The sequence below is a fragment of the Aristolochia californica genome, unplaced genomic scaffold, assembly GCF_029961685.1.
Source record: "Aristolochia californica isolate CCGP_79_NKW_82.1479 unplaced genomic scaffold, dmAriCali1.0.hap1 SCAF_15, whole genome shotgun sequence".
Taxonomy (NCBI): Eukaryota; Viridiplantae; Streptophyta; class Magnoliopsida; order Piperales; family Aristolochiaceae; genus Aristolochia; species Aristolochia californica.
The window spans coordinates 23,920,476-23,945,125 of record NW_027181826.1 but is presented as its reverse complement, the minus strand read 5'-3'; the positions used below and the strand labels follow the sequence as shown (position 1 = coordinate 23,945,125).

The 24,650-nt window shown below is 34.2% G+C and overlaps 2 protein-coding genes across 6 annotated transcripts; both read left to right on the top strand.

Annotated features, from left to right (window-relative positions):
• Positions 1 to 8,259: 8,259 nt before the first annotated feature.
• On the top strand, positions 8,260 to 10,482 carry LOC137951320 (transcription factor MYB13). Its single transcript, XM_068797901.1, has 3 exons — positions 8,260 to 8,430; positions 9,037 to 9,166; positions 9,279 to 10,482. Exons 1-3 carry the CDS (start codon positions 8,292 to 8,294, stop codon positions 10,102 to 10,104), a joined length of 1,095 nt encoding a protein of 364 aa, XP_068654002.1. The 5' UTR covers positions 8,260 to 8,291; the 3' UTR covers positions 10,105 to 10,482.
• Positions 10,483 to 12,032: 1,550 nt separating this feature from the next.
• Positions 12,033 to 24,102, top strand: LOC137951643 (protein REBELOTE). 5 transcript variants are annotated; one of them, XM_068798451.1, is made up of 14 exons: positions 12,033 to 12,195; positions 12,444 to 12,582; positions 12,715 to 12,772; positions 13,164 to 13,284; positions 13,382 to 13,433; positions 13,504 to 13,610; positions 15,150 to 15,218; positions 15,601 to 16,125; positions 17,112 to 17,414; positions 17,943 to 18,266; positions 18,634 to 18,840; positions 19,804 to 19,893; positions 20,001 to 20,098; positions 23,720 to 24,102. In XM_068798451.1, exons 2-14 carry the CDS (start codon positions 12,465 to 12,467, stop codon positions 23,763 to 23,765), a joined length of 2,118 nt encoding a protein of 705 aa, XP_068654552.1. In that variant the 5' UTR covers positions 12,033 to 12,195; positions 12,444 to 12,464; the 3' UTR covers positions 23,766 to 24,102. The 5 variants fall into 5 exon arrangements, with proteins under 5 accessions (XP_068654552.1, XP_068654554.1, XP_068654551.1 ...); XM_068798453.1 differs by having other exon boundaries at positions 12,440 to 12,582; positions 13,516 to 13,610; XM_068798450.1 differs by having other exon boundaries at positions 12,440 to 12,582.
• Positions 24,103 to 24,650: the final 548 nt, after the last annotated feature.

Below are 24,650 nucleotides of genomic sequence, written 5' to 3'. Positions count from 1 at the left end.
CAGTAAGAGAGGTTTGAGTAGCCGTAGAAAGCTTCAATTTTCTAGACGTTTGATGCCATTAAGAACGAGACTTTATATGAAAAATTAAATGTCAAAAGAAATATATATAAGTATGTTTTCTTACCTATCAAACCAATTATCAATCTAAGTTTTCTAGAGGGAAACATCAATATTGGAAGAGTCAATGATCATACTTGCAAAAAAAGAAAAAATACTCAGTTTAGCCAAATTAAAGTCTGAAATCTATCAAATTATTTTTCTCAAAAGAAGCTTAATTTATGGGTAAATATTATACTTCGATGAAAGGTATCTAATTATACTTTTAGAATGAGAAAATTTCATGTCAATTTGATCTATATGTAAGGAGATGTTTGCATTGGAGTCAACAACTGTCAAGCTACAAAATGAAGAAAATAAAGAGGTCAAGAGCCATGATATCAAAGCAGTTACAAATTTGGACGGTCAGATAAGCCCAGAGATCAAGGGGTGACTTTTCCCAGTAGGATTATAAAACTCTATAAATAGAGCTACATACGTGAGAGAGATACAAATAAGAAATTCTGAGCTTTGAAAAGCGTTCTAAAATGAAGAAAAATGTTTCATGAGAAAAGTTCAACTGTTCTTGAAAGAAAATGAAGAAATATTCTTTGTTCAAGCAGTTAGAAAAGGTCTTGCAAAGTTCATGGGCCCCTTAGTATTGTGCACGTCTAAGAGGGCGGAAATGTCCATTGTATATTTGGAAAAGGATCGTCAACATCGAGTGCATTATAAGAGGCAAATCTCTTCCAGAGACACTGAATACACGTTTTGGGCCTGATAGAGGTATCTTTTAATTATTTATTATTTTTTGTTTAATTGCTGAATCAGGTCGGTAAAAGGTATGCATTGACACCAGGCAATTAATTTTATTTAAAGTTTTGTGAGTTGAATTATAGTATTTACAACTTTGATCTCATTCACTACGAGTATAATGCAGCTCATACCCATGCAATCACCATTTCCCCTTTGAGCAGTCAGATCCTAGGAGTCAACACAATTGCAGATGCCGTGTTTGGTTCCAACCAGCTCATGTCTAATGAAATTTTAATGAAGTCTTTCCTGGTGGACAAAAACTGGTTAACTATTGCTTTCATTGTAGGGGTTTTAATCAGGTAATATGTGAAAAAGTTATGACTAGGGTGTCTACTAGTTATGAGTTTTTATGACGAAATTTGTCCAAAGTTTCATTAAGGTTATTTTGGAAGAGTTGGATTTGGATTGTCGTGTTTGATTGGCTAACAAATTAAAACAATGTTGATCACCCTGCAATTTTTGGTAAAAAGAATTTAGTCATGTGTTATATTTTACAAGTTGCTTCAATTGAATGTTACTTTTTTATGTTTTTGATATTTTTGATATTTTTTCTAGTGCACCGATGTTTATTTATATAAAAGGTGTTAAGTTGAACACAATCTTCTTTTTCTCATGAAAATACAATATATGTTATGCTTTAAATATGTGGTTTACTTTTTAGCACGATTGATCCAATACGAAAAGCCATTTGGTTTAAAACATAAGAAACGATTATCTCAGCCATCTGATCATGATCGGACAGTTACACACATTGATTCCATTAGTGCACAAACCACTTCTTGGTGTAGGAGGTGAGAGGCTTATGAGGGCAAGGGGAAGGAGGGGGACAAAAGGTTTTGAGTTCGTGTGCACGCTCACCACGATTTAGAACAAACAACTTACATAAAATATTAATAAGGTTAATCAAAAATTAAAAAAATATATATATTGTTTTTTTATAAATATAGGTTAATAAGTTAATCATTTTTTAAATAATTATTAAATATATTCGAATTTCTGAAATAAAAAATTACAAAAAATAACTTGATAATGAAACTTCTTTATTGATTACAAGTAGTAAAGAAATACAAATAACTCAATACAAATTAAAATATTACTTAATTAAACAATTTACTCAAAATGAAGATATTTTCTCGTCTATGCTTCTCACAATAATTCTTGCCTCACTAAATTTAAATCCTCATTATTCCTCATGTAAGCGTTAGGCTTACCCAAAGCTTAGGTCACACTTTCAAAGCACCAACTAACCTAGACATGAATCCCACCTACTTCTTTTTTGTGAAGTACAAAGTGGTCTCACTTATCGACAATTAATTTGAGACAAATCCAAACCCTCAAAAGGCCAAAAAAACATAAACGAGGTCGAAATCGAGTGAGCTCGAACTCATCTCAAATTTGTCGTTGTAAAAACCAAGTGGTCAAGATGGTTGGACGGTCCAAGTCGAGTGAGGTCGAACTCAAAGATCTTTTATAAATAATAGAAATTAGATGATTTCTTATAACAAGGCAATAATTGCTTTAATCATAATTTTTTTTAATTATTATTATAAGTATACCCAAATAATTGGGTAAAATTCTGTATTTTTGATTCATTCTACAATACTATTACTATAAAAAATAATCGGGTAAAATTGATATATAATGCTCAATTTCTAAGCTCAATCAAGTTTGTATTATTGAATATGATTGAACCAAAGATAACTTTAAGTTTCTACAAGAAGAATTGAATTTTCCCCTCATGATTTCAGGTAAATGGTTGATGGGTTTGCATCCTAACCAATCTTTGACCAATGAAAGCATTTATAAGCACCTAATTATTTCCATTTTAAGGTCCTATTTTCAAGCATCACTTCAATATTCATTGTTAACTTTTCAAATATGTTAGCATCTCACCTAAAGCAAATGGAAATTCAGGACTCTGACCTGATTATCTCAATAAAACAATGACATTTACCCTAAGATAAAAAAAAAAAAAAAAAAAAAAAAAAATCCCTTTCCATGCAACCCAGAGTGTGATTGAGGTTAAAGATTACTGCAAAAGTCATTGAACACCATTTTTATACTTTTTTTTCTTCAATCACTTTCATCATGTCCACCTTCCTTCAGAGAGAAAAATTCTTTCAGCTGGAGATTTCCAGTTCCCAGACTTTGTTGATCTGCTTTCAGATTCTGACCTGTTCTTACTATTATTATTTGTGTTTCTGTTCAAACTGATTCAGAATCTCACCATCTTTTTCTTGTTCTTGCTTTCTGGGTTCCTTCAACAACCAAAGACTGAAAGCATCCAGATGCTTTGAAGAAGAACCCATGATCGAAACTGAATGAGACCTGATTTGTTTAAAGATTTGTCCATGAACCCAGAATGTCAGCCTGTTGCAGAGGGCCTTTCAGTGTGTTTGATAGGCTGCCTCCTTGTCAACAACCATTGCCAACCCAGATGGGACATCAGGTTGAATACTGAAGATTGATGCAGAGTCAAGCCTGACGTTTCCTCTGCAAGTGATTTGCATCAGTGGTGACGCAAACCCACCAAGTACAGATGAAATGGTTCACATTTATGTGGAAAAGAAAACGAGGGAGAAGCTGGACCCTTTCATTTCATCGAAAAGACTAATGTTAGAGGCTGTAAACGGGTAAGACTCTAGAGTAATTCTAGTATCACTTTATCTATTAGACTTTCCTGTAAAGAGTAAATTAATGGATGCATTAAATAAATAAAACAATACATGAAAATTATAACATAAATAAAGTAAGTAAAAATCTGAATTAAACATGAAAATAAGTTAGTTATCTCTAAGTAAGAATTCTTTAAAATTAAGTCATGAAAGGATTTCTTTTTCTTACACTTACAAGGGAGAGATTAAAATTATAGAACTCCTTATCCGTTTTTCATGTAATTGGATTACGAAATAATCACTATTCAGTTTCACCTATAGAATTTAGGAATTGAGAATAATATTTATCGTGATTTTCATTGATGTTGAGACAGGTATTTATAGAATTACAATAGTGACGGTAGAGATTACAACTGTTCAGAGTTTGAGTTTCTATTCCGATCTTTATCCGTATTTCTATCACCGCCTACTCAAAGGAAGTTGTAGTGCATTTCGTACCATATTGTTGTTTTTATTTATGTAATCATCTTTTAAGATCAAGATGGACCGATACAGAAAGCCTGATACACTACATATTATGGGTTTCAATATGATATCTGAGACTGGGACACCCACCTCTGATTTAAATGTGCAGTTCTACTATTCAGAGATAGAGACTCTTTCGTGTTATCAGAAGAAAACTAGGTTCAGACTTGAAAGAAAAAACATTGAAAAGATTAACAAAGACAAGGAGGATATTATATTAATAATCAAGATATTAGAAAATCATGCAAGATGAATAGTAGCATCATAATATTGAACTTATAGATTCTATCCATGAGGATATATTCTTTGGGAGGAGGAAAAGAGGTTAAAAAATCATTATGTCATGCATAACTTATGTTATATATGCTTCTCTGTTGTTAGTTAAGATTACACTTCTTGGAGCTAACCTTGTTTTTCTTTTCTTCACACAAGAATCTAATCTTGACTATCTCAGCATCGACATGCTTTTGGATTATATCAGTTGGCGAGGAGAATCTCGTTTTCATGGGTTAAGTTGCGGAGAAGAAAAGAGAGAGAAACTGAAAATAGTAACACCAATAAAAGTGTTGAGGAAAGAATGATAAATTAGAAAGAAAGAGGAGAGGACTCGTGTAACCAACTCTAACAAAACATATGTTATATATGCTTCTCTGTTGTTAGTTAAGATTACACTTCTTGGAGCTAACCTTGTTTTTCTTTTCTTCACACAAGAATCTAATCTTGACTATCTCAACATCGACATGCTTTTGGATTATATCAGTTGGCGAGGAGAATCTCGTTGTTATGGATTAAGTTGGGGAGAAGAAAAGAGAGAGAAACTGAAAATAGTAATAAATTAGAAAGAAAGAGGAGAGTAGGAGAGGACTCATGTAACCAACTCTAACAAAACATTGGTGATGTTGTGTGATTGCAATTCATGTTACATGCATTAGGTAAACTATCATGAAAATCTAATTATTAGGTACGATCATCATGTTATTTTCATTAACCGTTTTTGAGAATAATAATGGTCAAATTTTCATTTTATTTTCCATGGAAATCTAAACAGACCCTTAATGAGAGGCATCCACCTTCTTTCCTATGGAAGACGAAAGGGAGGGCGGAGAAAGACCCTTTGAGAAATAGATTGAATGATTAGGAAAAAAAGGTTTCCCTGCCTTGAAAGACATAGTGGAAATCAAGAAATTGTCATAATAGTGTAATGTAAAATATTAGAATTACATTAGATATTGAAAAAACTCACTAATATTCAAACAAGTGATGTGGGAAGAAAAAGACATATTTGTCACTACAAAATATAATAAATGATTGTGTTAACCATGATGAAGGATAAACACAAAAAAAAAAAACCCAAATAATGTGTTGCTCCCACAAAATAATTAATCTGATTTTCCTTCATATAAGACACATGTCTCTTTATAACTTTGCTTGAAAATGAGTCCAAGGATTAGTCCCACTTGAATTAAACAATTAGGGGCAGTCCCAATCCATGGCTGCTTGCTCACATGGGCAATCTTTTGGCAGAGGAAACATCAGGAATAGTTGATTGTAAGTGACTTGGGACCATAGTTTTGGCTCAGTTTGTACTCCACTTAAATTTATATATATTCAAATATGAATAACAGGGTTGATTCCATGCAAAAATCCCTAAAATATGAGATAATTGTTTATATGCCCTTGATTTTCAATTGATGCCTACATTCCCTGTACTATGATCAAAATTGTCTATATCTCATTTATGATCTTGTTGATTTGTTCAAAATAAGCTCATTCAAGTAAAATGGGATTAATTTAATATAAGATTATGAGACACACATATGTTTTAATTACATAAAGTCAATCACATAGACATATTGTGAAGAGATAGTTTATCTTTTTATTATTTTAAGAGGGAGTTAAATTACCATATATGGAAGCAAATTTGGTAGCATTGAAGGGATATGTAGGCATTAATTTGGATTAATTTGGGACTTTAGGGTGTGTTGACAATTATGCCATATTTTAGGAAATATCACGAAATTTTTAAAAGATATATAATATAAAAAAATATTCAAAGTCATCCGATAAATAAATTCTTCATGGGGTCTATCGAAGAATTTTTTTTAAAAATCATTTATTTTATAAAATTGGGTTTGATTTTGTCAACCCCATATAATAATCGATTGAATTCCTAATACACAATAATCGGATTAACCATGTTAAGCAGGGTTGATTTTTGTGAATCTCTATGATGACCATACATATCAAAGTCTTCAATATCGAAGAAAAAACACGTTCCTAGACCCACAAATACATTGATTACGAGTTAAATTAAACAACAACTGCAACAATTTAATTTAATTAAAGAAATAGCTATGTCAACTAACTATAAGATCACAATCCATTTTTAACTATATTTGATATTGTTTCAATCATTTTAATGTTTAACAAACTTGGAAAATTCAATGTGACTTTATATTTGCCTATTCCCACTTGATCAGATAATTTATATATTGACTCAATTCATGGCACTACTTCAGATTTCTCTCATACAATATCATTATTGACTTAAATGACTTCATCTTTTCATTCCCTCCCTTTTTTTTTTCTTCTCCTTGAATCTCACACAAAAGAGATAGGCATGGAAGCTGAGATGTCAGAACATAATAAGTGTGAGCCCCCAGGGAGGAAGCCTAGGGTCTTTTAAGCAGGTGGAAACCCTAAAAAAGAATTTCAAAAATTTGGACTTGGAGGGTAGTCCTCAAAAGTCTTCTAAGGCAAGTGAAAGCTCTACTTACCTCAGAAACAAGTCAAAAGTTAGGCACACATACTTCTAAAACAAAATCATTTAATGTTTGCTTCCCTAACTCAAACACTTGTGATAAGGTTTTAAAAAGAAAAAAAAAAACATAAGGGGTCTAACATGGGAGTGTTTGTTGAAGGGAGACCGCATGGGATTGTATAATCTTTGGGTTTCAAAGATTGGTTACCTACAAAATTGTGACATGTGATTACGTTGCTTCCTTGACATGAAATTTTGCTCTCACTAAATGTTGGCTTGGGTTTGGGTTGAGTTTTAGGGTTTCAATATAGTTGGACAAGAACCCATAATTAAATTATGAGTTTAATCATATGCCATTAAAATGTATTATGCATTCAATAAGTATTATTTAATTTTAAGATAGATAGTATAATATGTATCGACTAATATCGACTGATAAAATTTATCTTAGCAAATACTTATCAATTTTTTGGGTACTTAATCGTAGCAAATGAATTTTTTTTGGGTGTCATTAATATATATCATGCTTTTGCTTAATAGTATTTTATTTTAAGATAATATAATATGTATCAACCAATATCATATATATATATATATATATATATCGAATTTTTAGATATTCCCAAAAAGTATGAAATTAATTAAGCTTGATTAATTAACTATGATTTAATTCTTCAAGTATGGAACTTTTGGAACCTTTGGATGGTGTTGTCATGTGTCTAACTTACCAAAACTGTCTTTCTTAATGAATTCATGAATGGATCCATCAATGGCAACACCTTATTCTTGTTCTTCACATGATTATTTGTAAAAAGAATTAGGTACAAATGTCTCTCCACTTGATTATGTAAAAAAAATGAAAAAAATCATCTTATTAATAAAAAAATTAAGAAAGTTATGCCATGTCTAATGATGTTGAAGGTTAACCACAACAATGTCTTACCATAAAAGAAACCATACCATAGCCAAGACAGAAATGCTAGTCGGCATCCAGCTTCAGTTCTCCTCCAGCTTAATAACTGATATCACTAATTGATCCTCTCAAACATTGGAATTAAGTAATTAAGCCGCTGATAATAGGAGATTATGTATACGGAAGAAGTGCTTCCCATAAGCACGATTAAGTTAATGTGATTCTTGCCGTCATCAATCAATCAAATGCTCCAAAATTTGACTAAGCACTTGAACTTGTCTCCTTGAGTTCGTTGAATTTTAAGCAAAAGGCCATAACCTATATGATTCATTTGGATTTAACTTTAAAGACTTTGTGTATAGATGATTAAGTGGGTAGTTTTGGGTAGTTTACAAGAGTTATTCTATATTGGTGAACTGTGCAGCTCAAAGTGATAAAGAATAGTGAGGTGAAAGAGACTTGAAGATGGTCTTTTTTTATTTCTTTATTAATTGAAAGAGTTTGGTAAGAGGGGATCTTACCCTCAGGTTCTCTCTCTTCTGCCCTATATAAAGTGCAGTGAGATGGAGATGCTGGAGGCCTTCCATCAGAGGTGTTTTTTAGCTCAGAGAATAAGTACAGAAACATGGGAAGAGGGAGGGCTCCTTGCTGTGAAAAGATTGGGCTGAAGAAGGGTCCTTGGACTCCATCAGAGGACATGAGACTCATGGCTTATATTCAGAAGCATGGCCATGGTAACTGGAGAGCTCTCCCCAAACAAGCAGGTCTCTCTCTCTCTCTCTCTCTCTCTCTGTAAGATCTCATGACTGTCATCTTGATGGTTTATGAGATCTGAAAAACCCAGAAGCAGAAAAAACTGTTTCAGAGATTACACGAAGAAACATGTTCATGACTTTTCCAATAATGATTTAGATTTGTTTACAGTCTTTGTGAGAAGATAAAGAGGTTCACTTCTCAAAATGAAGAAAGTCTTGTACAGTTTTTGCATGAATTCTGAGTTTTTAATGAGGTGAAGCTTCCCATTAGTGGGAATGTTTTTACTTTCTTATCTCACTTCTGTGGCTGTTAAGAATTACCAAACTCGGCACTAATGGACCCATGTAACCAGAAAGTCCAAGGAGACTCTTAGTCTCCTACCAAATGTCCAGTTTTTTAGTTGAACAAACTTGTCTTGAAGATGTCATTTAGGAGTGCTTTTCTTAATGTTCACACTTGCATTGCATCGAAAGTAGTAAGGTAGGTGTGGACAAACAAGAAACCATTGAAAATCAAACAGTTTCAAATGGTTGTAGTTTGCTTAAGATTATATAGGAGTGGAAGAAATTTGATCGTTCTTGAAGTTTCTTTTTTTTTTCCTTGTTTTGTTTCAGGATTATTGCGATGCGGGAAGAGTTGTCGATTGAGATGGATTAACTACCTTCGACCCGATATTAAACGAGGAAATTTCACTCCAGAGGAAGAAGAAACCATAATCGAGCTACACGGATTACTTGGAAACAAGTAAATTATTTTAGTTAATGAAACTTACTGATCTAGCTAATCGCTGGCTTAAGTTTGATTATATAACACCTTACACTTGTTGATGCTTCACAATACCTTCATCGCCATACAGGTGGTCAAAAATTGCGTCTCGCCTTCCTGGAAGGACCGATAACGAGATTAAGAACGTTTGGAACACGCATTTAAAGAGGCGATTAGTGCCAAAAGAACCTAATCCTTCTTCAGAGGAGCTTAAAGAGACTTCCAGCTCGTTTTCATCGTCGGAGTCGACTGTGTCAAGTTGCAATCAAAGTGATGGCATCAAACAGAAAGCTGAACCAGCTGAGCCTGAATTCGACCTTGAGAGCACCCATGAAGTGAGCAATAAAGCACCAATGGAGCACCGGGATTCTTCAATGGAACTCATTGAAATCCCTTTTGAACCTAACCTGGACTTATGGGATATGTGTGACCTGGTGAGCTCAAGTGAACAGCCTAAAGCATCTGCAAACAAGCCCAAACCATCACTCAGGTCTTCATCATCCTTCTCCTCCACCACCTCCACCTCCACCTATACTTCATCTCCCAACCAGCATGCCCTATTCAAAGAGGAAACTATAGACCCCTCAGAGGGGATGTTTGAGATTCCAAACAAAGCCGATTCAGATATTTGGGACATGTTGGATGATAACTTGGTTTGCTTGGAATCAACCATGACCGTTCTTGAAGCTCAGCAAAATGGAGCCACAGAGGGAGACACCAAACAGTGGATTACAGACTTGGAGTATGAACTTCAGATGTCACCACAAGAGGGTGAACCTCTCCTAGCCTTTACAAAAGACGCAGCTGAGGCAGAACCGACTTTTCCTTCTCATGATGGGAACCTAGAATTTGAATTTGATCCGATCGTTGCTTATTTTCAAATCCAACCTCCTTCACCGACTCTTTTCAGTTTATAGAAATAAAAAATATATATTGTGGCTTCAAACTGAAGTCTAAATAGTGGATTTCGCCTGAGTAATATGTCTTGCCGTCGATAACATCGCCGACGGAGAAAGTTCTGCACCATCCCTAACACAGAGATCCCCTTAAAGAAGGGAATTGAGATACAAACAAGAGGATTAAGATTAAGATACATATTAGGTATATCCTTTTTTTTTTTTTTTTCATTATGACCGAGTCCCTTGAGTACTCCATGCCGATGCAAGATGGCAGGATCGGGACGAGGAAGAACTCTGTAATGAATTCTGTCTGTAAATGCAAAGTGGGTAAGAATATTCAAAAGCTTCAAGCTTACTATGAAATGTGATTCTTGTTATTGTCGTGATGGTATTAGAAAGAAATGGAGATTTCAGCTTTCATGATTCAACGGCCATGGGTTCCTGCTTTTGGAGTAAGCGATGGTTCAACTGTTAACTTGAAACTGTTGGAGACGTGTTTCTGCTACTGTGTCACTGTCAGGAACGACGACAAAATTGACTCTCACTCATGCTGTTATGAATTTTTTGGGGGGGAATTTTTCTGGTGGAGATTCCGGATTGTTTCTTTAACTTGAAGCAAGAACGATGAATTGGCACAGTTAGATTAAGTACAAAAACGGGTTTCTTTAGCTCTCGAATTTGGGCGCAGCCATGGCCATTGTGTTTGGAACGAGGAAAATGAGCTCGGTTTGGAGCGAGATATCGTTGCAGTTGTAAGCGAGATTTGCCCAGAAAACCGATACACTTCTCGGCGGTATTAGACCATCAATCTCATAGGTTAATGGCATAAAAGAGGGCAAAAAAATTAGAATTCACTTCATTTGCTTTAAATATATATCAAATAATTATTTTATTATATATCATTTAATTGAATACTTAATTAATATCTATTTAAAATAAATACTTTAATCTTGTACAAACTTAATTTTAATTTTAATTTTAATGCATAATCTATTACAATCAATGCCACGTATTTAATTATCTTACCTCAAAAATCAATTTAATATTGAACAAAAAACTATAATATATATATAAACCCTAAGCCCTAAACATTATGTTAAAAACACATCTAATCCTATTTTATGTAAATATACATAGTAATAATCTACTAAAATAAATTCCAAAATTTGATAGTTATCGTCTACTGTAAAATTAAGTGAAAAAATAAAACAATAAATAGGAAAACAAGGATTTTTTAGACCTCGATACGATTACCAGACCCACTTACCCACAAATTTGAACTAAAAACTTACACAATCTATTTCATAACCATATATAAGTTTAAGAAGATAAAATAAAATTATTATTTTTATGTTAAAGGTCAATTTAGTTAGTATACATGGATTGCTACTGCCAATTATATGATTTTTTATATAATTTATTAATTTATTAATTTTCTTTCCCACCCATGATTTGACATAAAACTCGCCCCGTAAAATCCGATCATTACGTGGAGACGAGGTTGGAGTTCCAAACTTATGATAGGTTTTTGTGGGAACAAGTTTCAGGTCAATTTTACGAAGTAAATATGGGATACGATTTCCATACTTGTGATAGGTTTTCACTAAGACGGGATTGAAGTCAAGCTTATGGGGTGGAGATGGATTTCCAAAAACTCAAACCATGGCCACCACTTAATATGCACCTAGCTTATATATGGACTTGTTCCATTTAAAAAAAAATGTAATAAAAAGTATAGTATAAATAATATATATAAGTATGTATGTATGTTTAAGCAATGACCACATAGACTATGTAAATAAATTAATGTTTTATATTAATTATCCTAGTTATTATTGTTAAAAATTAAAAAAATAAAGATTCAATTACCAATATATAATGACGTAGGACCCTACAAAAATCTTTTCCCCGCAATCCATTTGGCGTTTTCGACTGCGCGCTTTCGGCACTCGCTGATTCAACTAGCTTGCCTCTCGTTCTTCATGACCCCCGCAGACGCTAAACCCTAAACCTCTGGAGTTCACTATTGCCCTCTCAAGCATAAGACGCTATATATCGGTTCAATCTTTCATTTGCCAACTTCCTGCTATTTCTCATTAGCGTTTACAGGTGATATAATTTGTTTTTGGTATGTGTTTTTGTTTCCATCCATCTTCTGAGTTTCAGAATTTTAATCCGTTCTAACAAACACTCTATCTCAATTTATGCTTTTTGTTTGTATAATGGTTTTGTTTGGATTTTATTAGTCTAATGTACAGTGTTTAGGCACCTGCACGATTATGGGGAAGGTTATTTCTGTTTTTTCAAGCTGAAAGTTGCTCTACTCTTCGTCTGACTTTCTCTGTTTGGTTAGGTAGATCGTCTCCTTGGTTCCTGGCATGGGGAAACTCGGGAAGAAGGCGAGGAAGTTCGCTCAGAAGAATCTTCAATCAGTACTTAAGAAGAGGCGCAAGTTCAAGTCTATGCGAGATTCTTTCAGAAGGAAAAGTTCCGCAAGTGAGGATTTTTAATTCTTTTTAATATTTGCCATTTTGTGGATATGAGCTTGTTTACTGAGTTTGCATTTTTATGAGACACATCATTCATTAGTGGCTTGATGGAATTCGACTTTACTGTTTGCCAACGTAGGAGTTGAAGAGACCTCTGAGGATCTTGTGGAGCCCATTACAGGCCTTACTTCTGGAGGGTAAGATGCTTATGAGATATCGAATTCGTTGACATTGGCTGTTGCATGTAACGTACGCGGACAAATTAGTCACTTATCTTAGCATTGGATGTTGGCAATATGATACCTACATAGTCCTGTTTTTTAGGACCTCATGGATAGACATATAGGTGTATCTTTGACATCTTTCTGTAAGGATAGATAATTCATCATCTCCTATGAAATATTTAGTTTTTCTTTTTTCCTTTGTTGGTCAAAGATTAGAGGTGTCTTTACATCTTCCAGATTGCAAGGAGTTGTATCTAATAGTGTCATCAGCTACGGATGTCAAATATAATTGCATACATGCAACTTAGGCTTTTCCGAAGGTATTGATATGCTGTTTTGAATGTATAATGATTGCTATTTTTAGAACCCTTGAAGGTACACTTAAAAATGCAGCTTTGGCCAATACTTCTCTGGAAATGTTATTTGATGAAGATGATAGTGACTTTGTAAATGAAGGATCTGACAGTGATGGTTTTTTATCTGAGGTCAGTAGAATCTTCTGTGTTTATCTATCTTTTCAATCTTCATGTATATTAATTTTCTTTCTAAACTTTTAAAGTGGTCCTCTTAATGTGTGATCAGGATGAAAATTATCCGTGCTTTTCAGAAAACAAAAGTGAGAATGGTTCAGAAGGTCAGCAGACTTTGATATCAATTATTCCATGAGCTTCTGTTCACTTTACTAACATGACCAACTTTGTCAGGCTTTTCGGCAGAAATGAGTGCTGACTGTGCTTCAAAAGGACAGAATGAGGAAATTCATCATGAGCTCATGGAGCAAAAGTGGAAATTAGATAGACTCAGAGAAAAGGTAAGAGTTCTGTATTGATATTAAAATTTGTCAAATTTACTAAGGATGCATATGGATAACTTCTAGGCACTTAGGTAGCACACTTTGTCTCTTGGGACGAAAGGTAGCACACCTTGTTTCTTGGGACAAAAGGTAGTACATATTGCTTAAAAAAACAATGTAGCACGTATATGAAAATTCATTGCTTCCCTCAATGGTCAAAACACTATGTCTGTGTTAGAAACCAACAGCAAGTAGTAACAAATTACATATTTTAGTCAATATTTTATATCTTTTATTTTACCAATTGAAATACTAGAAAGAATGATTTTCAAATATGCCATGGGGCCATGAATATTTCTAGATTAGATGTGTAAGTAAATTTTTTGCGCAATTATGGCCCCACAGTGTGGCCTGACAGACATGTTGACCATGATGTGAAAGACAAAATGAACCTTATCTGAAATATGTTATGTGAAATATCAGATTTACCTTTTTTAAAAAAATATTTATGTTGAAAAATTAAAAACTAGGGAATAGGATCCATCTCCCCTTCCCCTGCCTCTGTGGAAAGATAAATGTTTCCCTGTTATCTTGACCTGCTTCTTCCGTGTTGCCTTGATGCTCTTTTTTTTTTTTGTCTTGCGGCACAGGAGAGTAAGAATAATTGGAGGGGATGGATGAGGAGGTCCCAAATTTCCTCCAAAACCCCCACCTTCCTATTTTCTTTCTCATTTAGATAGGATCGGAAGCTGGGGAAATTTCCTGTTTTCTATTCTTCAACAATGGCAAGAGAAAGGAAAAAGAGGGAAACAGAGGAGAGGGCGAGGGATCCCCTCCTCATCCTCCTGCATGGCAGAATGTTCCTTGTTTAGTCAGAGAAAGGGGGAAATGGTTCCCACTTCTTCTCAAGTTTTGACAAAAAATATAGTGGGGAATTGGTTATTCTAGTTTAGTAAAGATATTGTTCTTTCTCATAAAAATAAAAAAAGATATTGTTTCAAATTTTTTGAAAACATAGTGTGCTAAGTGATGTTTATACCCTACTTGAAACATTTCAGTTACAGTCTTCACAGTCGGGGCTCCACTCTGCCCAAATTTGAAAATGACATTCTTAGGGTTTGACTTGGAAACTGGTATTTAATTTGTCTAGGACTGCTACTTGTTCAGGAAATGTCAATGGTTTATTTCTTTCTTTTTTTTTCTTTTTTTTTCTTTTTTTTTTTCTTGCAACTAATGGGTGAATGCACAATAACAGAGAACTATATAATATTAGCAAACAACATTTGAGTTTCCTTTGCATGGTAGTGTAAAGTGGGATTATCTGCTCCCTTCAAATATTTTCTCATTGGAACTCTACAATGGTGAAAAAAATATCCATTCTAAAAAATAAAATGTGGGTTTTGAACATAGCACCAGTGTAAGGTATCTATCTAAATAAGGGAAATATTTTTGAAAGTGGAAGCTTTTTCTTTTCATTTTACTCATCTTCACATTTGTAACTCTTCTGATATGTTGTCCAGTTTTTTGATAAGCTGCCTTCAAATGAAAAATCTTCAGGATCCAAAATTCTCAGCTTTCTTGGAAAAGCACAAGTCAGACCTGGAGAAAATCAAAAGCAAAGACACTGTAAGTTTTTTGGCACTGCTAACCATAGTTGAAGTTATAGAGCTCTTTCTTGCTTTGCAATTTGAGATTCATTTTGTTAGTTGTGTACAAGTGGTCCTCTGATGAGGACAACTGGTGTAAAGCTGCTTTGTCTGTGTGCCAATGATAGATGTAAAGGCATTCTTGCAACCACGGTGTGATTGGTTGCTCTGCTAATTTTTTTTTATCAATGTTGTGGGCAATGCTATTTTCCAAATATGGCAAATTTATACTGTTTCACTAGCTCTCAATTTTGAAACTTGTTCACTGAAAGAATGCCACCTGCAGATATCAGTTTCTATTATTACACTTCACTGTGCCACCTCTTGATGTGTGTTCTCATCATAATTATGTTTCATGGCAGTCTTCTGATGAAGAAGATGAAACCGGTGACCAGGATGCTACAACAGTAAGTGAAGGTTCAAGATCACGAGAGGGTAGACTCCTCACAAGCTACATGGTGGATGCTTGGTTTGAGTTGGTTGTGGAGAAAAAGAACATGTCTGTACTTCCTAATCTGTTAAATGGATTCCGAGCTGCATGCCTCTTTGAAACAGATGGCCCAGATTCAACCTTATATTATAAAATTCAATCTAAGGAGACTTTCTGTAAAATATTGATGTGTGTACTGCAGGAGGCTGACAGTATATTCTGTAAACTATTGGGTATTACCAACTCAGGTTGCAAGAGGGAGAACATTGTGGAGTTGGTAAATTCATCAAAAAAGTGGAAGATTGTTAAGCCATTAATAAGTTCTTACTTGAGGAGCACACTTTATCTTTTGAATCAGATTACAGATAGTCAGATACTCGAGTTCACTTTGTCTCGAATTAGATCTTCTATTATATACTTGGCTGCATTTCCGTCATTAACAAGGAGGGTCATTAAGGTACATTTTCATTCTCATTAGCACATTGTTGGCTAGTGCAGCATTTTTTTTCTTGAGGAATAGAAATATTTTTCTGGTCAAAAAAATAAAAAAGTAAAAACAACATGGTACTGCCTCTTTTTTTTGTTTTTTTTCTTAGTTTTTGTTTTTTTGTTAGTGTGTTGTTTTGTTTTTTGCTGATTGTTGAGTACATATCCATGCACCCCAGGAGACTTGAACACATGATCTCGCATTGGGAAATCTTCATGTGGCTGATGAGCCAATGGCTCAATCCATGTTTCCTTCCCCCCACCCCCCCCCCCCACACACACAAAAAAAAAGCGGCTCAATCAATGGTACTGCTGTTATGTGGATTCATATTCAGAGGGGCCTACCATTTGGCCGACACTTTAACAACAATAGTGGTTTTCTTTGTATAGCTTTGTTGTTGGACATTCATTTCCCTCTCATCAGATTAGATTAAACCTGTTTGATTGTATTTACTCTTTATTTCCCTTAAAGTCTCTTAGGAATACCCTTTGTATTTTGTTTCTGTTTTTTTGTCACTAAGTTTTGTCTGTTTAAAAAAATTATATTCTTCACGTTTTTCAGGGAAGAAAAAAGGATAACGTGATTCAGCTCTGTAGTGCTTTTTTCTGTTATTAGTATTACAATATAGAATGGGTTTCAGATTAATCTAGTCATTGGCATAATTCCACTTGGCTTTAAGTTGTATACAGTACTGAGCCAGCGTCACTCCATTGTCTGAGAGTTTTTAAGAATGCTATACCAAAGTTTGATTAATTTTGGGTATACAGTAAGAAGATTATGTGAGCATTCCTAAAAAATATTGGTAGACACTATAATGGATACCAGAAAAGATGGTGGTTTAGAGCAACAAAGACCATTACTATAAAAGTAACAAACAGGGCAATCTTTTGATTGGAAAAATGGATAGATGTGTAAAATAGAACTTGATTTTAGCTTCTGCTTTCCTTTGGGTGCAGGTTGCAGTTCTCTTGTGGGTTACTGGAGGAGGAAGTTTGTCAGCCTCTGCATTCTCGCTTCTGTGGGAAATGGCTGTTCAGTTAGATTCTGACTTCCTTGATACAATCTTTATCAGAGCATACAAAGCTTTTATTGCCAAATGCAAATTTGTTGATGCCACAAATTTAAGACATATTCAGCTTCTCAGAGACTTTATTTCAGAACTTTATTCAATCAATATTCAGAAATCTTATGATTTGGCACTTTCCTCCATCCAACAACTTACTGGGATTTTGCAGAATGCTCTTAGGACAAAAAAGAAGGTATTTCTTTTTGTCACAAATTCTTTGAAGTTGTTAGGAGTTATTGTTTTCTCTCGATAGTTTTATGAATTTTATTACAATATACACACGGTTGTAAGAATTAGAGTCGGTCAGTCAATTGGCAATGGATTAATTCAGCTCAGACCAATTGAAGGAGACTTAAATGCAGGCTTTTGAATAATTGCATTGTATGCATCAGTACACCTTGGCAGTAAACTTTCGAGGGTTTATATTGGCTTTTTCCAGTCTTATGATTTAAATATTTAGTTAAACCAACTCTTCTGATCTGTTTCAAATATTTGGTTTAAGATTTATTGAGTTTCTTGGGAAAAAGTTTGAAGGTCTTACCAGAATGGACCAATTCAAGCTAAGCATATGAGTGCCACTGATTTAGCACAACAGAAATTGGTGAAGTGTGGGTTTGATCCAATTGAAATGTCCAATGCAGCCAAGTTAAAAATGAACAATGTCTATCCCTGCAAATTAAGTTTCTTATTGTTATTTATTTTCTTTTCATTGTTTTCGCAGGAAGCACTTAAGAAGATATACAATTGGCAGTATATGAACTGCATCCATCTATGGGTTGATTTTATTTCTAACAATGCAGAGGATCATAATCTTCAAAAGTTGCTCTACTTAGTTATTCAGATAACAAATGGTGTGGCTCACTTATTTACTGGTCCCCGCTACCTTCCTTTGAGACTTAAATGCATTCAAATGCTCAATCAGCTTTCAAATGCCACTGGAGTTTTCATTCCTGTGGCCTTCTTAGTGTTGAGCTCTCTGGAATACAAGGGTAGTCTCAAAGTGTTCAAACCAGGACCGACTACAGACATCTCGTTGTTGCTGAAGGTTAGTGGTGAAAAGTTTTTATTTTATGTACTACTTCATGTTATTGTTTTCTGTATTGCGGGCTTAGGAGGATAGGACAAATATCTTCAATGCAATTAGCAACTAACTTGGGTATTTAATAGAACAGAGAAGGTCAATTCCTCTATTGAGTTTGAGCATTCTCTTTTCTTCTCTCGGCAAGTAGTCTGCCTCTTGATTCTTATTCTACTCTCTTCATGTCTCATTTCCATTCTTTTCTCTGGAGCATTTATTCTTGTTTTATTGCATAGTAAACTGCAAATAGAAAGTAATGTGGTCTGCCTGATAATTGTTCTGCAGATTTTTTCTGTTGATTATATTTTCATAAAAATGGAAAAAACTAATGCAGGTGCCAAAACATTTACTCAAATCACAAGACTTCCACTATGAGTGTTTGTTTTCGGCAATTGAGATGCTTGCTGCACACTTTGCTCAATGGAGCTATCATATATCTTTCCCTGAAATTGCCACCATTCCGCTGATTAGACTGAAGCAAATTCAGCAGAATACAATAGTTGATAGTCTGCGACGTTCTATACAATGTTTAGTTGATCAGGTACACATTCCGCTGCACACTTTCTGCTTCCTCTTTTATATTTTTTTCTTTTCCCATATTATTTTATGAGAAGAAAGAAATGAACCTGGCATATGATAGATCAGAATAGAGGAATATGATTGAACCCAAGCCAGCTTGAGTTTTGATGGTCATGATTGTATCATTTTCTAGGAAGGTTTTATTTGAGGAGAAAAGAATATGGACTTGAGTCCATGTAAGTTGGGTGTTCTCAAATTTTGATTCAGCAATTGGAAGGTAAAATGGTGAACACGGTCTTGTTGTAAAGATGATGAAGGTGGTGATCCTGTTAATAATGTGACTAAAACAGGGCAAAAGTTGGTGCAGCCAACTTTGCCTTAACTTTGTTCAATCTCCTTCCCTCTATTTGTATAGAGTTGGGGATTTGTTGACCATCTTGTTGTGATTGTTTGTTCTCTTAGATCTCGAGATTGAAAATATGAACTGATGCTGAGAATTAGTACTTCTGTTTCTGCTTTTTCATATTTTGTTATGAATTAGCTCCTAAATGTCTTATATATTTAAACTACTAGAAGAAATGAAATAAAGCTTTTAAAAATGTGTAGTTATTATGTAATAGGATGAATTAATAACAATTCATGATGTGCATGGGGCCTTTGGCTTGATGTGCACATGGAGGGTTTTCTTGGTTCAAATATCACTGGTGCTAAGGGTACTGTTTTAGATGTGTCAATATCAGAAAAGAACATTGATCCATGAAGAAACACTTGACTTGAAGTAGGCCAATCTAGCAATAATGCAGATTGGAGTACTTTTGTAGTGACAAGCTAATGATTTTGGTTATGTTAGTGCTTAAACTTTGATGGGTGCAAAATTTGAAATCTAAGATGGTAAATTGACTTGCTGATGGTAGTTTGAACAACATGAAAGAGTTGAATGGGTGTACAATTATGTCCCTGAGATCCTTCAATTTCTATGATGCAGGTTGAGCAGAATGTGCAGTTTGTGCAAAAGAAAAGAGAGGATGTTGCCTTTTCACCAAAGGACCAAACAGCTGTTGATTCATTTCTTCAGGTTTGTGTCTTTTTCTTCCTGTCTTCAGGATTTAAACTGTTGTCATTTGGTAGAGGAACTTGCTGCAACTATAATGCCCTTATTCGTTTCTTATAAATGATATGCAGCTAGAGCGAAGTGGGGGAAATGCACGTTTTACTCGATATTATACAGGTCTCTTACAGAAGTCAGTTGCCAGAAATCTAGCCATGAATGAGAAGTTAAGGTAAAATTCTGTCATTCTCTCTTTTAAAGTAAAATGGTACCATATAAGAGAGCTTTTTATCATTTTACTTACTGTGTGATAAATCTAGTGGAAATGAGTTGGAACAGGGTAGATGCCATCGGTACTGTTGGTACTTTCCATCTTTTAACTTACTGTATGATAAGTCTAGTGGAAATGAGATGGGAACATGGTAGACGCCAGAGGTACTTTGGTGCTCTTCACTAGAAATTTCTCTGATTATCTTGGAAGAGGTCCTTCCGGCGTCTAGCTTTCACCATACTGCTACAGGTGGTAAATGTTTGTGGTACACACCTTACTCCCAAGGGGGATGGATGGCGTCTCATGTGAAGTATAGTGTTGGTTCTTATTTTTCTTGCCAATAGTTGCATTTAGTATTTCTACCTCTCATTGTGTTAAATGAAACAATGACAATATAGTGGGGCACCAAATTCGAGAGCTTGTATTTGGAAATGATTATTGTTGGCTCCATTCATGTTAGCGATTTTACTTAGATTTACTCACTAAAATGGTACTTTGAGAGCATAATAGAAGAGGAGAGAAAAACCAAGAGAAATTCGGTGAGCTTTTTAACATGCCATCTAGCTAAGAAATGTAGAATTCCTTTATAAGTGAAGTTTGCAAGGCCCCTATTATGACTGAACTCAAAAGAATATAGGGGTAAATTTAACTTGATAATTAACAGAGTTAAGACATATGGTATGTGTAAAAAGTAGGAAGAAGAAAGGTTGAGGAGAGAGAATGAGAAGTAGAGAGTTTGGAGAAGAGAAATTGAGAAAAGAAAACTGAAAATTCGTGGTTGGACTTCCTCCAACTTCTATTTACAGATTTAGGTTTGAGTAGGTGAGGTCAATTTACAATATTGTCCCTACTTTAAGTGAAAACCTTAATTCTCTATATCTCCTATTCTACACCTCCCCTTTACATGGAATTCGGTCCATAGACATAGTTTGATACGTAGAATAAAATTACATCAAGAAATATAAATAACGACAAGGTAAAATGACCAAAATGCCCCTATTCCGTTTTTTCAAGACTCCCCCTCAAGCTGGAGAGTATACGTCGAACAATCCCAGCTTGCTGCAGAATTTCTGGAATTCATGCTTTCCAAGTACTTTAGTTAGGATATCGTCGAGTTGATCACATGACCTAACATACAAAGTAGTTACTTCTTTCTTCATTACTGCATTTTGGATGAAGTGACAATCTACCTCTATATGTTTTGTTCTTTCATGAAAGATTGGATTATTTGCGTTGAAGATTGTTGCTTGTTTATCACAATACATAGTCATAGGACCATGATGATCGAGGTCAAATTCATGGACAACAAATTTTATCTACATTAGCTCATTGACAATGTGGGCCATTGCTCTATATTCCGCTTCTGCACTGGACCAAGCCACAACATTCTGTTTTTCACTTTTCTAGCTGATTAAATTTCCTCCCAAAATACACAATATCTTGTCGTTGATTTCGTGTCAAGCTTGGAGCCTATATAATCAGCATCAAAGAAAACTTCAATCTTTAAGTGATTAGTAGGTTTGAAAAGGAGACGTTTTCTTGGTGCTCCCTTCAGATATCTCAATTTTCTTTGTGCAACCTCTAGGTAAATTTTACTTGGATGTTCCATGAACTGGCTCACTACACTCACTGCAAATGAAATATTTGGTATAGTAAATGTAGCATAGATGAGTTTGACGACTAGCCTCCGATACATTGTTTTATCTTTTAATTTTGGAATTTGATCATCATGAAGATCAAGTTCTACTTCCATAGATGTATCCGCATGTTTAGCCCCCAGAAGACCATATTCTTGAAGCATATCAATAACATATTTCCTCTGAGTTCATGTTGTTCCTTCTTTGTTTCTTGCTACCTAAATATCTATAAAATATTTCGACTGACCCAAATCCTTAGTTTGAAAGCGATTCACCAACTTGGATTTAATTGTTTCAATACCTTATTTGTCACTCCCGGATAGAATGATATCATCTACATATACCAGTAAGATAATAATTCCAGATGATTGTTTCAGAATAATAATGAATGATTTCAATGGCTTCTACAAAATCCCATGGATATAAGCACTTGGCTAAAATTTTCAAACCAAGCTCGCGGACTCTATTTTAAGCCATAAAGAGCCTTCTTTAGTTGACATACCTTATGTGTCTCCCCCTGAGCAACATACATGGATGTTGCTCCATATAGACTTCTTCCTCAAGGTTGTCATATAAGAATGCGTTTTTATTATCTAGCTGGAATAGAAACCAGCTATGATGGATACGAAGAAAGGACATGCGAGCAACTGGAGAAAAAGTCTAAAAAAACACCCACCCCAAATGTTTGTATAACCTTTTGCAATAAGACAAGCTTTATACTGTTCAATTAATTCATCTGAGTTATATTTAATAGTATAGACCTATCGACATCCAACTACAACAACACCTGGAGGTAAGTCACATAACTCCCCAGTCCTTCTATCTATTAATGTTTCCATCTCAATATCCATGACATTCTTCCAATGAGGTTGCAACAAGGCCTCCTTCTCTGAAAAAGGAATAGTTCCAAAACCCTAAAACCTGGAAAAGGACCTTCCTTTATGTAGATTTCTGCTTCAAAGGGGAGAAAGAACTCACAAAGAGTGAAAACTAGTTGTTATGGAACTTGATAGCTTAATACCATTGATCAATTGGTCATCCTAATTACATTGATCAACCTCTTCCAATGGCTCTACAATTTATCAATCATCCTAATCACATTAAAATTTATGCCCTAATGCTCCAATGCTTGTTTTACCCAAGTTATGGAAGTTACATGACTATCTTCTTACAAGATTAGAGTTCTTGAGATTTTCAATGAAACTTAGATTCTAGGTCTTCTAGTCTTCATACTTTAAATCTTGTAAGTTCTTCTTCAAGATGACTTGATATTTCTTTTTGAGCTCCAGGTATTTGGTCTTGTATTGTTTTTTACAATTATTCCTCATAGACCTTGAATGATTGTCATTGGAAGGCGAAATGCGTTGTCTACATCTGAAATGCTTAATTTTCAACGTTAATTGAAAAACTCAAGTTTTTATTATCGCCAAAACATGGGGAATTTACATGTTTATTTGAGGCAACAACCTAAAGTCAATAGCGACTGCCTCAACCTAAAGTTCCTTTGTGCTGCCATATAGGAAAACAAAATTTATGTTTTGATTAATTTTTCTCATTGAAAAATTTTGCTATTGGAAAAAAATTCCCTCTAGTTGCTATTGTGCTTCCATAAGAAATATTGGAAAAATTAATTGCAGTATTTGTGTTGATATTAAAAATAAAAAAAAGGTTTTATAAATAATAAAAAACAAGGTGAAGGTAGAAGGTGAAACACTCAAGGACCACTTTAGTGTTTATTTTTCCCATGGACTAAATGGAGCAATTGGGATGGAAGGATGAAAAAATTCCATCCCAAGAATCAGTTCAAACACCAAAAAAATTGGTCAAATGAAAAATTTCCATGAATTATTGTTTCTTACGAACAATATTTGTACATTCTGTTAGATTCTACAAATAGTTTTTCATGGCTAATTCTGATTTAAAATAGAGCTATGATATGATGCAGTTTGTTAGAAGGTAAAAAGCAGGAAAGGAAGAAGCAGCGGAAGTAAGCCATCTCTGTAATGGTCAATGTGAGACTATCTGTACATCTCCATCGACTGCAGCCGATCATTCCAAGTGCATATGCCTAGACGGAAGCATCCTTGCTGCAAATTTTTGGCAATCATCAGTGGTAAGATATCATCTCTCCGTAGGACATATAGAAGGTGAAATTGACGACTGCCCTGTAATTTTTGGTTCTTGAATCGATCAATCTTCCAAAATTAGTTCCTTAAAAAGACAGAAATGTGTATTATTGAGAATTGTGTATTTTTTATTATTTAATGAGGGTATGTAATTCTACTTGATGAAAGTTTTTAATGTCTCTCTGGAGTTATTTTGGATCAATTCTACAGATTTTGAATCATGATTTGGCACATTCGTGTAAAAAATCGTGTATAAGAAAAGAAAAAAGTATAAAATAAGATTTAAAGTTTAATTGTGAAAATAAATATTTCTAAATATGAATTGAAATTATGATATTCAAAGAGGTTGTATTTGAAAATCGCTCCTTTTATATAATTAATAGATATTTAGGCTTGTTTTAGTCTATATAATTATCATAGCTTATTTAGAATGATTTTTTAAATTAGCCAAAATTTATCTAATTATAGAAGAGTCTAGAAGATAAGTAATTAGATTGCATTAAATTTAATTTTTATTTATTAATTACTAACTTATTCATATAAAGTAACATATTATATAATTTGAAAGCAAATTTTTATTCACATGAAATTACATAGAATTATTTTTGTTCTTCTCGAAGTATATACAACTTTAAAATATATTCTTATTTTTTTCGGACTTTAAAAATAAATAAATAAATAACGGCATTCTTGGGTAATGCAAAAAATCCAATTCCAAACTGTTCTATTTTTTCTTCGTTTTCTGTCGTG

Coding starts and splice junctions, on each gene's coding strand:
- LOC137951320 (XM_068797901.1), top strand. CDS start 8,292: ATGGGAAGAGGGAGGGCTCCTTGCTGTGAAAAGATTGGGCTGAAGAAG. Junction 8,431..9,036: donor AGCTCTCCCCAAACAAGCAG/GTCTCTCTCTCT, acceptor GTTTTGTTTCAG/GATTATTGCGATGCGGGAAG. Junction 9,167..9,278: donor CACGGATTACTTGGAAACAA/GTAAATTATTTT, acceptor ATCGCCATACAG/GTGGTCAAAAATTGCGTCTC.
- LOC137951643 (XM_068798451.1), top strand. CDS start 12,465: ATGGGGAAACTCGGGAAGAAGGCGAGGAAGTTCGCTCAGAAGAATCTT. Junction 13,434..13,503: donor AAGTGAGAATGGTTCAGAAG/GTCAGCAGACTT, acceptor CAACTTTGTCAG/GCTTTTCGGCAGAAATGAGT. Junction 19,894..20,000: donor CTGTTGATTCATTTCTTCAG/GTTTGTGTCTTT, acceptor AATGATATGCAG/CTAGAGCGAAGTGGGGGAAA.